At 43.5% G+C, this 15,716-nt stretch overlaps 2 protein-coding genes across 2 annotated transcripts in view; one reads left to right on the plus strand and one right to left on the minus strand.

Moving 5' to 3' along the window:
- LOC311494918 (membrane-associated guanylate kinase, WW and PDZ domain-containing protein 1-like) overlaps positions 1-11,090 on the plus strand; it is a 93,540-nt gene extending 82,450 nt beyond the window's left edge. Inside the window, exons 17-23 of the mRNA XM_084554194.1 lie at positions 29-331; positions 3,292-3,495; positions 4,498-4,585; positions 4,711-4,768; positions 5,802-5,945; positions 6,056-6,194; positions 7,720-11,090. Coding sequence (XP_084410320.1) covers positions 29-331; positions 3,292-3,495; positions 4,498-4,585; positions 4,711-4,768; positions 5,802-5,945; positions 6,056-6,194; positions 7,720-8,825 — 2,042 coding nt within the window. The 3' untranslated portion in view covers positions 8,826-11,090. The remainder of the gene's footprint in view (positions 1-28; positions 332-3,291; positions 3,496-4,497; positions 4,586-4,710; positions 4,769-5,801; positions 5,946-6,055; positions 6,195-7,719) is intronic.
- A 1,570-nt stretch (positions 11,091-12,660) lies between these two features.
- On the minus strand, positions 12,661-14,511 carry LOC311494248 (rhodopsin; the record flags this gene model as incomplete). Its single annotated transcript, XM_084553195.1, has 1 exon — positions 12,661-14,511. The coding sequence occupies one exon, from the start codon at positions 14,509-14,511 to the stop codon at positions 13,450-13,452; it is 1,062 nt and encodes a 353-aa protein (XP_084409321.1). The 3' UTR covers positions 12,661-13,449.
- Between the last annotated feature and the right edge of the window lie 1,205 nt (positions 14,512-15,716).

The following is a 15,716-nucleotide window of genomic DNA, read 5'->3' on the forward strand; positions in this document are numbered from 1 at the left end:
CATCATCTGTGCTGTCTCCATCTTCTAGTGTCAAAAGGTGAAGGCGACGTGCCCCCGTCGCCGGCCTCGTCCCACCACAGCAGCACCCAGGCACCCAGTCTGACGGAGGGCAAGCGAACCCCCCAGGGGAGCCAGAACTCGCTCAACACCGTCAGCTCGGGCAGCGGGTCCACCAGCGGCATAGGCAGCGGCGGCGGAGGTGGCAGCGGAAGCGCGGTGGTGCCCGCCTCCCTGCAGCCGTACGACGTGGAGATCCAGCGAGGAGAGAACGAGGGATTCGGTTTCGTCATCGTATCATCCGTTTCCCGACCAGACGCCGGCACCACCTTCGGTAAGTGAGACGGACTCGGATGGAGCTAGTGGAGATTGACAGGAACTTCAATTGAGTTTGACTCGAGAATTTATTTTGTTTACCATCGGATGCCTCTATCTGACTGGGAGGAATAACAGGGTTCGATTTAGACTCTAATCTGACTCAACAGTTTGATCGTGTGGGCATTTGTAATTTAAATTAGTGCATGTTATGTGGAAACGGTGTTTCAAGAGATCATCATTATCTTTCTCTGTGATTAATTTACTCTCTGGCTGTGAGCAGCACGCACAAATGACTTCAACACAGAGCAATGTTTTGGTCTCAGTGCAACATTTCTCAAAGGTCACTGCCCAGCACTGACAATAATGCTGTCATGGAAAAAAACTGAACTATACACCTGTTTGACAGCTATTCTGCAGTGTTCACCAAGTGAAATTTAAGAAAGTTTTAGACCTCAAGAGTGCACCTCCTGTTTCACAAAGATGACAGCTAAAGAATGACAATAAGACATCATCGGGGACACTATGACATGGAATCGTATATTAATATATCACACTAGTACATCTCTTACACAAACACACACCAATAAATATGAGATTTTGCTAAAATGTACATTTTGCCCCATTCACATATAAAGCATTTCACTCACCAGCCATCACTTTGTAGCTGACTATTGGTTGCTAGTGCACCTTTCAGACTCTGGTGGCCTTGGTAATCCTCTTGTATATTTCTCATCCCAAATCTCATTTAGTGAAAGACGCAGAACACAAAACTATTGCTAGTGTACGGCTAGATCTGGTCGGATATTTCAATCTGGTTCCACTCTGGTGACCGAAGGCTGCTATTAGCATGGTAATTCTGTTGGTAGGAAGGAAGCAAAGTTGTTGGCAGGAACGCTGAGTTTGCATCATATGGCAGTCGACTGCATCGATCACTCCCATTGGCCGACCGCCTCAGTCCGTGTCAGTTTGGTTCCCGCCCACTTCGCATGAAGGTGTTTTCCCCCCATCATTGCTACAGCTCGCTCAATTTCATTAACATTACACGGCTGTTAGTCTCTTCCTTTTTGTCTGTCCCTTCATAGTAATACCTTAACAGCCTCCTGTGCATACAACCTACCTACCCTTACTTTATACTGCAGGCAAGACAAAATATAATTTACAAAATATTAAACTAATTTCAGTGCCTTAAGCTTTAAAGGCCTCTCATAGCCACAACAGCTTATCTTATCTCAAAACCCTGAAAGTGTCGCGTCTCGAAGGCATACTTTCACACGTCCACAGAAAGCATGAAAGCACCACAGTGTGAAATGATTGATGCCCTTTCCTGGCAGAATGACCATATTTCAGCAGTTACTCCTCATTGAGTTTTCTCTACTCGTGAATAGCAGGGGAGTGCCGTTTGTCTAATGCCACGGGCTGAGGTCACGGTTCCACTATTATGAGCTTAAGCATAAAGAAACCCTTCACTCCGTCAGGACCAGACTGGCCGCAGCTTCATCACGAGCGCCATCATCACGGATTCGCGCCTCACGACGGCCCTCAAACAATTCATTCCACGTGTAATTGGAGTCTCCTCAGCGCGGTCCATAGCTGTCCACACCGTTTATGTGTCACAGCGAAACAGCCGAATTGCATGTATTAAAGTCACTCAGGCAGTGATGACAAATTGTGGACGTCGTCCTTGAGCAAATTTGGTTTTAACCTCAGAGTGATGAATTTCCAACACGAATGTCACACCAAGGTCCCGTGTGTAGTTGGCCATTATGATGATGTACTGTGGCGTGTCATAGGTGGAACACAAGAATGAATGATAGCCACGCTGACTGCCCAGAGAAAATTTCATTGATTTCATGGGTTAACCGCGTGGCAAAATGCAATGCAGGAATGAATGAATGGCAGGTGTGACAGTGCTTGTCAACAACCTCGTCTACGCGTCTTCTATTCTTTTAAGGTTCCCGTGTTTGTTGCAGCCTCGCATCGTTCCTCTCCTCTGCTCCGTCACTATTCCCTTTGGGAGCATGAGATGAAGTGTCTTCTATGCATTGATCTAGGATCATGTTGTAGCATCCAGCGCTCACTCTCATAATGGATGCCAACCATGTGGGACTGAGACTGAAGTCTGACAGAGGGATGTGAATTACAAATAAATAACTGCCGTGACATTGCTGTGAGCATTCGTCCATTCTTTACAGTCTTGGGAAAAATAAAGCACTTTCAGCTGATTCAATCCCCCGTACTGCAGGGATACAAAAACCGTTTTGCTACAGTCCAGTAGGGCCCATCCCCCTCTCGTTCCCTCCCGCCGTGACCTGGGGTGGGTGTTGTGCTTAGCAGATTGGGTATTAAATCCTTGCCACACCCTTTAATGTCCTACATCTCATTATTTAGATAGATTGACAGGACACAAGTGCATTTTTCAATCACGACAGAGGACGGGGTAACTGTGAACTAAGGTGATGCAATAAATTTGGTGGCTGCACAAAAAATACTAGACAAACATGGGAGGGGGGGTTGTAGGGAGGTGCTGAGATAAAATGAGAGATGGTGGCAGGCTGAGGAGATCTCCAGCATCAAGATGTGCAGTATTGAACACTGTCACTCTGGTGCAGCTTGTGTTTCTTGCAGTGTTTGCATTGACTTCGTGACTAGTGCATATCTCACCTCAGAATACACAGAGGATCCCTCGGCTTCTTGACATCATAATGTTTTTCCCGTTTATAGGGCATGTAGCATTTTGCATGTCGTACAGCTAGCGACATTTACAGAATTAATTGGCTTTCTATTGGGGAACTGGCAATTGGGAAGTGGTGATTGGGATAATTAACCTTTCTCCTTCTTTTCTTTCTTTTCTCTCCATTTTCTCTTTTCCCAAAATATAAATCAATACAACCAATCAACACGATCAAACAAATTATCACCTTGCGCCGTTTCTAACACATACACACAAACAAACAAACATGTCTGTTAACACAAAAGCTGGAAATGCTTGTGTGGCCATGCCCCACAAAATAGGACGCATCATAGAGGGCAGCCCGGCGGACCGCTGCGGGAAGCTGAAAGTCGGGGATCGAATTCTGGCGGTCAACTGCTGCTCCATCACCAACAAGTCACACTCAGACATCGTCAACCTGATCAAGGAAGCCGGGAACACAGTCTCGCTCAGGATCATCCCGGGTGATGGTAAGGCTTTTGGCTTCCAGCCTCACACGGCTGTTTTATAATGCAACATGATGTGACTTATTCATGCATGTGGTAGGAAGCAATAGGGCACCGGTGCTCTTCGCAGGCAAGAGCACTTTTCATCAGGGTGTGAACCCTTGTCTCAGAAAGTGAGTCACTGAGTAGGAGCACGGTGAAGTCGCCCTCAGAAACGAATGTGTCACTTTCTCTGCTTTTTTGTTTATTTTTGTTGCTGGATTTGTTGTCAGATTGAAGGGATTAAAAACACTGCTCACATTAATTAAGTGCTTCCTGTGGCATTAATCGCTGCAGCTTAGCCTAGAAAAAATAAAAAAACGAACTGCATCTCAGCACAGTTTGTGACCTAAACCTCCACATTTTGGGGAAAAATATGTCGAGGGTGCTCATTACCGACCGAGCCACCAGTCGACCGAAAAAAAGACTTAGAGCTCAGAGCTTAGCAACATAAACCTCTATAGAGACATAAGACAATGTTTAATTGCGGCTGGAGGCGTGAGCGGTGGGAACGAACGCCCACGCACACATGTTCGTCGACTCACAGGCTTGCGCGTGTGGAAGCACGATGCAAAGTTTACAAGTAGAAAGTGTGGCTTCAGCAAACTGGTCACCTCAGAGACAGAGGGGTGGCCGCGAGGAAGTCGTATTTCTTCAAGTAATGAGGGAAGAAGTGAGTTAAGGAGGCCGAGACGGATGAGTTGGGCTGATGTTCTTGCTAAACGCAGACACAGTCGTGCTCCTGACAGTGTCATTGGAAACTAAACTGTTTGTTTTTCTTTTGTGCGCCGGGGCCAGTGTTGTCCATGAGCAAATGGCAAATGACAACATCACAGGCAGTTAGCATCAGGTTGAGCAGGCGGTCCAGGGGACTCTTCCGGAGTTTGTTCTTCAGAGTGTCTTTTGAAAACACAGCTACAGGCGAATAGACGCTTTATTTTCACTTATTTCTTTTGTAATGTTTGTGTTTTCATTGTCTCTTTTCAGAATCTTCCAACGCTTCTCTGCTGACCAATGCGGAGAAGATAGCTACCATCACCACTACACACACACCTCAGCAGTCCACAGAGCCCCGGTACGTGACAGCACAACATTTTAGTCAAATATGCGTAAATCCGGCTGTCTTTCCAGAGCATACTCTGTCATACACCACGAGGCATATTCATGATGTGTATTTTTTCTGTTTCTTTTATTCTAAAGGAATAATTCAAAGTCAAAAGGAGCACCTCCTCCTCCCCCTATACAGTCTCAGACACAGGTATGAATTGTTTTCACTCAATAGTTCATAATCACTTGTTTTTTATGCCGGCTCTTATCATATCTGTCAGTCACTAGTACCACAATGGTCTGATCAGTTTTCTTTGCTCTTTTTGCGCCTGCGTTGTCCTTGCAGTAGCCATGCAAGTGTCTGTGAGTGGTGCACGGGCTTGATTATCCTTATTGTCTACACATGAGAAGGTTTGAATAGAAGGCATGGCTGAAGGGGCCTGCGAAAGTCACCACTCTTATGACACTGAAGCTCGCCAGTTCTTATACTGCTGCCTAGATTTACCGTCTTATTAAATCGTTATTTTTGCAAAAGCTTGAACAGTGCTGGTCCTGCAGTGTCAGCGCAAGCGTCTCAATCAGCCACACGTGAAACGTCGCGGTTAAAACACGCGCCCGGAGAGGCCGTCACCACTCCTTTGTTGCTGGAGCTCGCTGTGTTTTTATTTTGCTGCTTAGTTTTCGCTGTTTTATTTTATTTAGAGAATGAGGAAAGGTTTTTGTAAATTGTGTCCACATGCTGGGTTGTAATGACTTGTAAATGGTGGGTGATCAAGGAGTTTAACGGCTAGTTGTTGTTTAGTCTCACAAGTCAACCACCTATTTTATCTTGAAAAGTTGTTTCTTTCTGTTTCTTCTCTTAGAATGACCTCCTTGGGGGATATTATTCTTAGATCCGACATTCAAATGATTGAATGCTGTAGTGTGATTAGAAATAAAGCTGTGGACCAGTTTTTATTTTATTTTTGGGGGAGGCAGCGCTTCTGCTGGGGGGAAAGTTTTGGGTCCAGCCCTTGTGGTGCCCTTGCTTAGTGATCTGTACCCCGCTCACAAGCACATGGGACATTAATTATTCATGCATTCCAGGGTGTTGTACTGCCATTGACATTTTGCGCGTTTTGTGGGACACGACTTGATTAGCCCTGAAGTTTGGACTCACCTTTAGACTCACTCTGTGCACTATGGATTAGTCAGTCTTCTGTTGTGTCTCTGTGACTTTCTCTTTTTCTTTTCCCCCCTCATAGGATGCTGAGTTCTACTCCGTGGACCTGGAGCGGGACAGTAAAGGTTTTGGTTTCAGCTTGAGAGGAGGACGAGAGTACAGCATGGACCTATATGTGTTGAGACTGGCAGAGGATGGGGCGGCTGTCAGAAATGGGAAGATGAGGGTATGAAATTATTATGTTATTTCCTGACCCTCGCCTCTTCACGTTGACAGACTGTTGATGAAACCTCATCATGAGCCGACTGTCACAGTAACACGACCTCTCTGTTTTAGGTGGGAGATGAGATCCTGGAAATTAACGGTGAGAGCACAAAGAACATGAAGCATTCACGTGCCATAGAACTGATCAAGAACGGCGGTCGGAGGGCGCGGCTCGTCCTCAAACGGGGAGATGGATCTGTACCTGAATATGGTAGGTAAACATGCTGCAGAGTTTGACTCTTCTTTCTGTGAATAACACTTGCTAATGCCAGCACTGAAACCTTAATAGTGTTCCCGCTGCACAGACTAGAATAAAGTTTCTGCTTAGTGCACCAAAGGGACATGTACTCCTTTTTAAAATTGATTCTCATGAATGTTATTACTGTATCTGACAAACGCTGAAACGACCTGTCATGGTTTTAGCACGAGATGGAGCTGTTGAATATTATTGATCAATGAAGCAACGCTTGCCACAAAAGCTTGTTAAGTGATTTAAACTATATATGATCTGTAGCACAGATGCTCTGTAGCTGAAGTAATACTCCCTCCCAAGAGCTGGGAGCTCTGCTGATGGATTATTCCTCTCACAGTTTGAGGCATGTTGTTGTTTCTCAGCACTATTTACTGGTTTATCTGGGGTTTAATGTTCACCTTTTCCCCTCTCAGGTTGTTTATGGGCGTTGTGTAAAGTGTAATATTTTCTTGTCTTTCACAACAAAACCCCTTCTTCTCTCTATTAAGATGCACTGTAAAACAGCCTCTCGTCTGTTTTATTTGTTCTCTCCTCTCTGCTCCTTCTTTCTCTCTGATTTGTCTTCTTGTTGCTGGGCTCTTCCTCCTCTCTCCAGCGATGATGGCTCCTCATCTCGCTGTTGGTACAATGAGGAATGACAAGATGGGAGAGCCCTGTTTCTACCTAATGGGCCAAAATCAGACAACGGTTTGTAGCCAAAAGTCTGTCCCAATCCACTCTCCCCTGTCATCTTTTTCCTTTCAGTTTTATCCACCGCTTCTTCCGGCTCATCCCAACCTGCATCCCACTCTGTGTGTTTTTTTGCGTGTGGAAGTTTTTACATGGTGTACGCTTCATGTCCCATCGTGCCTGAATTAAACTTCTGTATGAACCCTCTCTACTCTGTCTGCCCAGACCAGATATTTTGTTAATGGGACTAATTTAATGCCACTGCTCATCACATGCGGCTGCTATGGCAACTTACCTCTAATTTGGCAGACATTCAGCCAAACACACTGTTTTTTGTGTTTTTTTTTTTATTTTTTATTTTTGGTTTGTTCTTCCAATTGATGCACATTGAGTTGTTCACCATTTTGTTTTGAATAGGTGCCTGCTGTGTCATTGATAACCCCTGCCCTACACTTGCTGATGTGTTTCACCTGCTGTTGTCGCTGACATCACCTTGTGTTTTAACCCGCAGCCCTATAAAGAAAACATATTGAAGTGATTTATCACTTCAATGCAGTTTATGTGTGTGTATACAAAACAGTATCGTTTCTGCGAATATATACAGCATATGAAAGGGTACATGTATGCATGATCCATAAATCTCTGCATTGACTATGTGTCGTGTTAATGCAAGAGCTCACATGAACCAGCAAGGAAAGTAATGTCTGCTGAATGCAATTATGGCACGTTTTTGGTGTAAAAGTATTTCTCAAACTGATCCCTCTTATAGGTATTCCTAGTCAACACTTATTTCCTCCTTTCTCCTCTCCTGCAGACGGCAGCAGTGACGGGCACCCTTCCACACCCGGGGCACAAAACTCTCCGGAAGTGAGAACGCTGCCACCCAACAGCCGATATCACACCTCATTGGAGTCCAGTTATCCACCAGACCTTCACAAACCATCACGCCAGGAGGAGGCTGCGCGTGGCCGAGACATGGACAGGAACAGGGACAGGGCTGAGTCAGATCAGATGTACTACCAAGGTCGGCAATTTAACCCCCATCATCATCACACCTGGAATAACAGTCACAGTCAAAGTACCCCCGGACAGCAGTCTCCTGACAATGGTAACAGCAGTAGCAATGGCAACAAGAAGAGCCGAGAACGCAAAGTCAAAAAGTCTGAGTCGGAGAGTGGCATCTCTAAACTCCTAAAGACTCTGAGGAAGGACAACTCGGGGAAAAAGGCTGCAGCTGCCGAGAAACTGAAAGAGCAATCCATCTCAAGCAGCAGTTCAACTTTGGACGGACCGTTTCACATGCAGCGTCGGGGCTCTCTGGACCGCTCAGCAACACAAAAGCGCACCTCATCTCCTGATCGTCGACGGGCCAAGTCGATGGACCGCAGGGCAGAGCGAGCGCATCGTGACCGTACGCCTGAGAGGGAGTACGATGATGGAGGGTTCCTCGCAGTCACCCCTGAACGGAAGTTCTATGAGCGGAGGCTCCTCAAGGACTCACAGATGTCTGGGCGAGGCAGGGAGGCCGCAACCCCCGAGCGCACCAACAACAACGGGGATTCCTTGTCTCTGTCCAGGGGCCGTACATATGATAGAGCCATGAAGAACGGCAATCTCTTGAGAGACTCTTCCTCAGAGAGGACGGAGGAGAGATATCGGATGAATGGGACAACGGAGAGACGACACCGAGTGGAGCGAGACTCTTCCCCTGACAGCAACTACAGCCGGGACGAGCTGAACTATGCAGCAGCAGCAAGACTGAAGGACTACTACAGCATGATGAAGAACAACGCTGCACACAACAACGCTGCCTACAACCACACTGGTCATAACAATAACGCGGTAGGCCGCAGCCCAAACCAGCTCCCTGAGCCCAAGAGGAGGCCGTACAAAGAAAGCCCCAAAGACCTCAGCATCTAGAGCAGAGTAGAGATCCCCCTCGCCACACTCTCCTCTATCTGTGCAAACTATGTACCATACACTGGAATTGGACTTCTGAGGATACTAACTCTTGTGCTTTATTTGGTCGACTGGTTTATTGATTGATTGATTTGATTGACTTACAAACTTGTGATCCCATCCAGAGATTCATAAAACAGCAGGAGTACAATCCTTCTATCAGTTCATACTGGTTGTTTTGTCATTGTTCTAGTTATTTTGAACATAACAGAGGTAGTTGTACTATAGTAAAGGTATTGTATGTGCCTGCATATGAAATCAGTGATATTGCTTTTTGTAGGCATTGCTGACTCCACATATTTGTTCCCTCAGAGGTATGAAACATGCTTCCAGTTGTGGTAACTTCGATACTACTAAGCTTGTTTTCGACTTGATTTTAAAAATGTCTTTATCATTCCTGAATTGCTTTACTGAACAAACTATAGCACAAGACACTGATGGTTCACAAGAACTGTGAAAGTCACGTTGGATTTTGGGCAAAAATCTAAATTTGTGATCTGATGGTAAAACTGACAGAGTTGTAATTATGAAAATAATATATGACCTTTCTGCATTTGCTTACTATTTATTTTTTAATTTGGCACATATCTTGGAAAAGCTCCAAAAAGGACCAAGGTAGAAGTGTAAACTGTACCTGGGAACGCATGCTGAAGCCGTACTTGTGTTGCATCCCTGAAATGCGCGGCAGCTGACCGTCCTTTTCCTGAATGCAACCACACACAGAAATCAGACGAGTGATGAGAAAATAATTTGGCAAAGCTATTTTTAGTTTCCTCCTGGAGTAGGATTACAGACTAACCCTTTTGCTCCTCTGTGTGTATTGATGCAGTGGGAAAATAGCTTGACTTACTTTCAGCTACAGCAAAACTGTTGCGCATCCAAAATTTAAATTCAGTCTTGATGAGTCTACATTATGCCACAATTCCAGCTGAAGCTGCCATAAAGTATGATTTTTTTCAGATAGGCCAAAAAAAGAAAAAAAGAAAAAAAAAAGAAAATAAATATGTAAATTATCCCTGTGCAAGATGCATGTGTAAATTAAAATGTAGTGTAACCACTTTATCTGATAGGTCTGAATGAGAATAATCGATAAGGAACATGCACTGTAATCCCACAGTAATTGTTAGCCCTGTCCTCACGTTTATTATACCCACATTTGTGCACCGGCCACCTGCTGGGTCCTGAAACAAAGAGCTGATGTGGTTTGTTGTGTTGGTAACATACGGAGAGTCCCGGTACAGGAGACAACTAATCTGCCATGCTGAGCCATGCTGTCACGCCACTGGAGTCTGACTGCTGCTTTTTTAATGTGTTTCGTGTGTATTCTCTGTTTTATGTTTCGTTTAAGAACTAAAATATATATTGGATAAACCACAAAAAATGCATTGTTTGATCACTGTTGTCGCGCCATGGTACTGTATTCAACAACAACAAAAAAAAAAGAAAAAAAAGAGTTAAAAAAGGAGTCACATTTAAGAAGTTAACCTGTTGGCCATCACCTGTAAAGAAATTTTCCAATGTAACTACTAGGAACCTGTCGAGGAATAAAATGTTGCCTTTTTCTTGTACAAAAGAGAAATTTATGAAAAACCTCAGCAGTGAGGAATGTGATATTGTGTTTATATCTCTGAAATGGACCTGATGATTTCTGGGAAATATGTTGATTTACTCTGGATCAGGTATGTAAAGACATTTTAAAACGAAAGACTGTATTTGGTCAATCAAAAAACTGTTTGATGGTTTGAATCTCTCTCGATGGTTAGCCTGCCTTTGTATTATAAAGCACTTGTATGCAGTCTGTGTTCTTCAAGCATTATTTCTTGCTATGTGCTCCAGACATAATGCTGTCTCTGTGTTGATAAAAGCAGTACATGTATATGGGCCAATCTTTTTTATATAACTATGCATATATAAATACTACATTGTTCATAGCTTTATTTGACCCATGAAGCTATACATAACATTAGTCAAAGTACAAGTAGATGTGGACTTATCCAGCTTCTTTCCTTGAGATGGATTACAATGTATATGTAGCTATCAAAAGAAGTCTGTGAATGCTATTTTTATTATCAAATAAAGTTTTCCATACAAATTCAAAAGGATTTTATATTTCTACACGGCTGCGCGTCTCAGGAGAGGCCTTTGAGTTTGCTCGCTCTTTTTGATCAAATCCCTGGTGGTGTCAGTCGTGGTCACGCTGTGATTTAATATGCAGCTTTAGAGACCGGAGACTGGTGGAAAGATTATATCTAACAGTGACTGTACACTGGTTCAGAAATCCTCAAAAGTGATAGAAGAATTAAGATTAGAAGAATAACTAGTCATAAGTGTGTGTTGTCAACTCGATCGCCAGGCTTTCTGCTCACACATAATAATGAGATACTGTATTAAAAGCACTGCTCATTCACTCCGTTTCATATTCTCGGTATAATGTCACTGGCATATAATGTCAGCCATCCCCAGCAGGATGCAGCCTGGCACAGGCACACACACAAAAACGGTTTAGGAACAACAAATTCACATCAGATCCCAAAATGATCAAGTATCTGTGGGATGCACTGGAAGAAGCCTGATCCACAGAGGCCCCTCCCCTCAACCCACAGGACCCAAAGGCCCCCACCAACAATTTCCTGTTGCCAGACACCGCAGGACACCCTCAGAAGGCCCATGTCCATTCTCTGATGAATCAGAACTGTTTTGGAGGCACAAGGGAGACCTACACAATATTAGGATGGTGGTCATAATGTTATGCCTGATTGGTGTATAATGAATATAGCATATAGTTTATAATAATCTGTAAACTCTCAGCCTTAATATTAGGGTTCACATCCAAAATGAGGGAAGGGTGCAGGAATTACAACCGTTTCTTTTCACAGAGAGCCCTCTATTTTTGTGGCAGTGTGACACACTTTAAGCTCATACTCTTTATATAGCTGTAGCTTCAGTATGTTTTTGGGGACAGCTAAAACAACTGCATCAGTGTCAAAGCATATAGCAGTCGCAGAGTTTTTTTGATTATTCAAATGGACTCTTTTGAGCCTGTCACTTGTAAAAGAGAAGCTTTTAGTGCTAATATAAAGCAGAGAGTGACTGTTTCTTCCCTTAATCTCTCAGCTGGAGACTGACTTCAGACTGCTCTGTGAGCATATCTATATTCCAGAAAAGATCCGCTGGTGCTATGGTTGCTATGGCTACACATGAAGGTCGTCATGCCGGGGGTGTTTTATCAGTCTAGCGTACTGCACAATCAAGAACTGAGGCGGAATCACTTCAGTTTCTGTTGTTCGTTGTTCGACTGTAGTGTCATTCAAAGTCTTCAAGAATTCTGCATTCACATAAATTGGCAACACGTTCATAGTAACATCAACATCTGCAGTGTTTGTCTTCTGTTATACTGCTGTAATCACTATAAAGTGATACTGAATTGGCACGTTATAGAAGAAAAAACGTTCCTTCTTTTCACCTGATCCTCAAGTCTCTTTATTCAGAATGTATAAGATGTTTAAAAAATCATTTCTATCAAAGTATAATGTAGCTGTTCAGAACCATAAGTTATATTTTAACTATTAATATTTAGTATTTGTCAGAACTTCTTTTATCAATACATATTCTATAATATCACAGCTATGTTAAACTGATCATTCCTGATCTGTTTACAGTTCCCACTAAAGGAAGAAGCTACTTCTATACTATTAAGATATTGTTTAATAATTATATGCTGCTGATTGATGCTAAATGGTTATCAAGTTCTCGAGTCTTCCTTTGACACTGGTTTTAGTTTAAGTTCTCTGTCCGTAACCTTTGCATCAAGGTGTCTCTTGGTAATACCGATTTGTTTAATCCAATAAACCTCTGTTCTGATTAATGTGATTATTATTCATCATCAGATAAAATTAGGTGATGTGTCATGTGTATATCTATCCCTGATTATTAATGTCATAATCCCTTTACTGGGCCAAGTTCTAAGCCCAAGGTGACCTGTTACTGAAATGGTATTAGAGTATTACAGTAATGCAGGTACCACTCCACAGAAATGAAAACACTGTTCTTGTTCTGTTCTTTGTAACACAAAGCAGAAGAGCAGCAGTCACTGCAATAATAGCTCTAAAATAGAGATTGACTCGAGACATAAATGCATTCTGAATAGGTCATTCATGTTTATTCATTTGATTAAATATACTACAGTCATATGAACTTTGCCACCCAGATCGTAATTAAAACATAAACAGGATGAGTCATTTGCAAAGTGCGTTTTATTTTACGTTGCCTTGATTACATGCCTCTACATTCAAAAATAAGCCAGTATCATATAGGATCCAACTGTGAAAGATTAACATTTTTCCCCTTTCTTCTCAGGAAAAAAAAAATAATCTCATCGATTGTTAAGTTGGATATTCTGTACATACAGGAACAACTCTGTAATGGGCTGACCTTTCCTGCAACTGTCTTTAGGTTGAATCAACTTGTTTGTAAAAATACAAAAAGGAAGTTATTTCTGTAGACATTAGCCTTCAGTCGTTTCCCTGGGGGAGCAGAAGTCTTCTTCTCGGATAGTGGATCATGGAGCATGTGCTGGACGCCCCTTTTATGCCGGAGACACAGAGCTGGAGGAGACAGAGGAGGCCTCGGTCTTGGAAGTGGTGGAGGCTCCCTCCTCTTCTTCAAAGGGATTCTTCCCGCAGCACAAGGTGGTGATCATGCAGTGGCGGAACTGCTTGTTCATGCAGATGTAGATCATTGGGTTGTAGATGGAGGAACTCTTGGCAAAGAAGGCTGGGAAGGTCATGAAGAGTGGTCCAAATTCAGAGCCCTGATGTGTGAAGATATACCAGGCCACACCGGCATAGGGACACCAACATACCAGGAAGGCGACTACCATGATCACGACCATGCGGGACACTTCCCTCTCAGCCCTCTGGGTGGTCTCAGACTCCTGCTGGGCAGCAGCAGCCTCCTTGACAGCACAGAGCAGACGGCCGTAGCAGAAAAACACCACAACCAGTGGGATGAGGAAGTGGCAGACGAACATGTAGATGACAAAGGACTCATTGTTGAAGCCTTCTGCCCGTGTGTAGTAGTCGATTCCACATGAGCACTGCATGCCCTCGGGGATGTAACGAGACCAGCCAACAAGAGGGGGAACAGCGCAAGCGGAAGCCATCACCCAGGTGAAGGCCAATCCCATAATAGCGTGGTCCTCACTGAAGCGGAAGTTGCTAATGGGCTTGCAGACAACCACCCACCTTTCAATAGCCAGAACAACCAGAGACCAGAGGGCGATTTCACCACCAAGGGTAGCAAAGAATCCTTCCACATTGCAGCCAAGGCGTCCGAGGACGAAGTAGCCATGCATGGAGGTGTACATCGTTGTGGTGAATCCTCCGAGGACCATGAAGAGGTCAGCCACGGCAAGATTCAGCAGGATGTAGTTTAGAGGGGTTCGCAGCTTCTTGTGTTCGAGGGTAACGTAGAGAGTGAGGAAGTTGACGGGGAAGCCAACGAGGATGAGCAGGAACATGTAGGCACCCAGAGCAGCATAGGCTGCTGGGTTGACAAGGTAGTACTGAGGATATTCATAAGGACTCCGGACAATGCCGGTGGTGTTAACCATAGGGATATAGAAATAGGGTCCCTCTGTGCCGTTCATGGTTGCAGCTTGCGGTTGCGATCAGCCCTTCGGTGGTGTTTCTTCTGGCTGTTTGGAAGAGTGATGGAGAGGGACCTTGCTACAGATGGACTCAGGTAGCACAGTCTGGCTTTTAAAGGCACACCTTGGATTATCACTTTCCAAATCCGTCAGCACAAATTGATTTAGGCCACAGTTAATATCTAATCCAGCCACCACTGCAAACATAACTGACCACTCATCAAGATATTAAGGTTACACCTGAGCATGCCTGTCATGGAGTTATCCAATAACTGCTTAATTTAATAATAAAATAAAATAAAAATATTCTCAGCTGTGAAATTATCGAATATGTCCTCTCTCCTTGTATATCAATTTGAAAGCCTCCACTGAGGGTGACTGTTTCTATATCTTCTTATTGCCCTGCAAATTTACTCCAGAAACCTTATGATTAAATAAAAACATGCAAGTTCAAAAGGACTGTGACAGCCAATTTGCTCATATATACATTTCAATGTCAATACATTTTTACTGCGTGACAGCTCACCTGTTCAAGGTATCCTTATCTTTTGCTAGAAGGCCTCTTATACCCAGTCTGAAAATAGATTCATGTCATTTGAATTATTCTGAATCTGGAACATTTTGAGAAATATCTGCAAAGGACTTGGTATTAGATATGGAAGACTTTAATAATAACTGATGTCTTATGTGTTGGGAAAAGTAGATATAGTGTCCTGCTCAAATGAGCAGTAGAAGAAAGCCTTGAACATTTCTTAAAATACATCCTGGTCTCATATATATTAATGTGTACTAAGTATTTTCTGTACTATACAGTATGTAGAGCACAGACAGCGGTGTTGCTGAGTGGTGGAGCATCTTAGCTGTTGGTAAAGAGCTCAGCACTTTCCTAATGGGTGTTGTATTAAAGAGATTTGGGGCTTATGGACGTGTTCCTCTCACAAGCCTGTAATGGATTTAATGTCACAGAGGGTCATTCTCGCTCAGTAGGATGCTACAGTCCTCAGATGTGATACTTTATACTTCTTTCTTTTCAGAATTTTGTTCATGAATGGGTAGAATAATGATACCATATGAACATTTAATTAGTTAGGATTTGTATGTTTGCAACCTGGCCCTTTAAATACTCACTGAACCCAGTATTAAAAGCCAGAATCAATATTTTTCTTTATTGTAATGTTTTAAATTACGTTATTAAATGTAATGAT

Source organism: Chelon labrosus (assembly GCF_963514085.1).
Source record: "Chelon labrosus genome assembly, chromosome: 10".
NCBI lineage: Eukaryota > Metazoa > Chordata > Actinopteri > Mugiliformes > Mugilidae > Chelon > Chelon labrosus.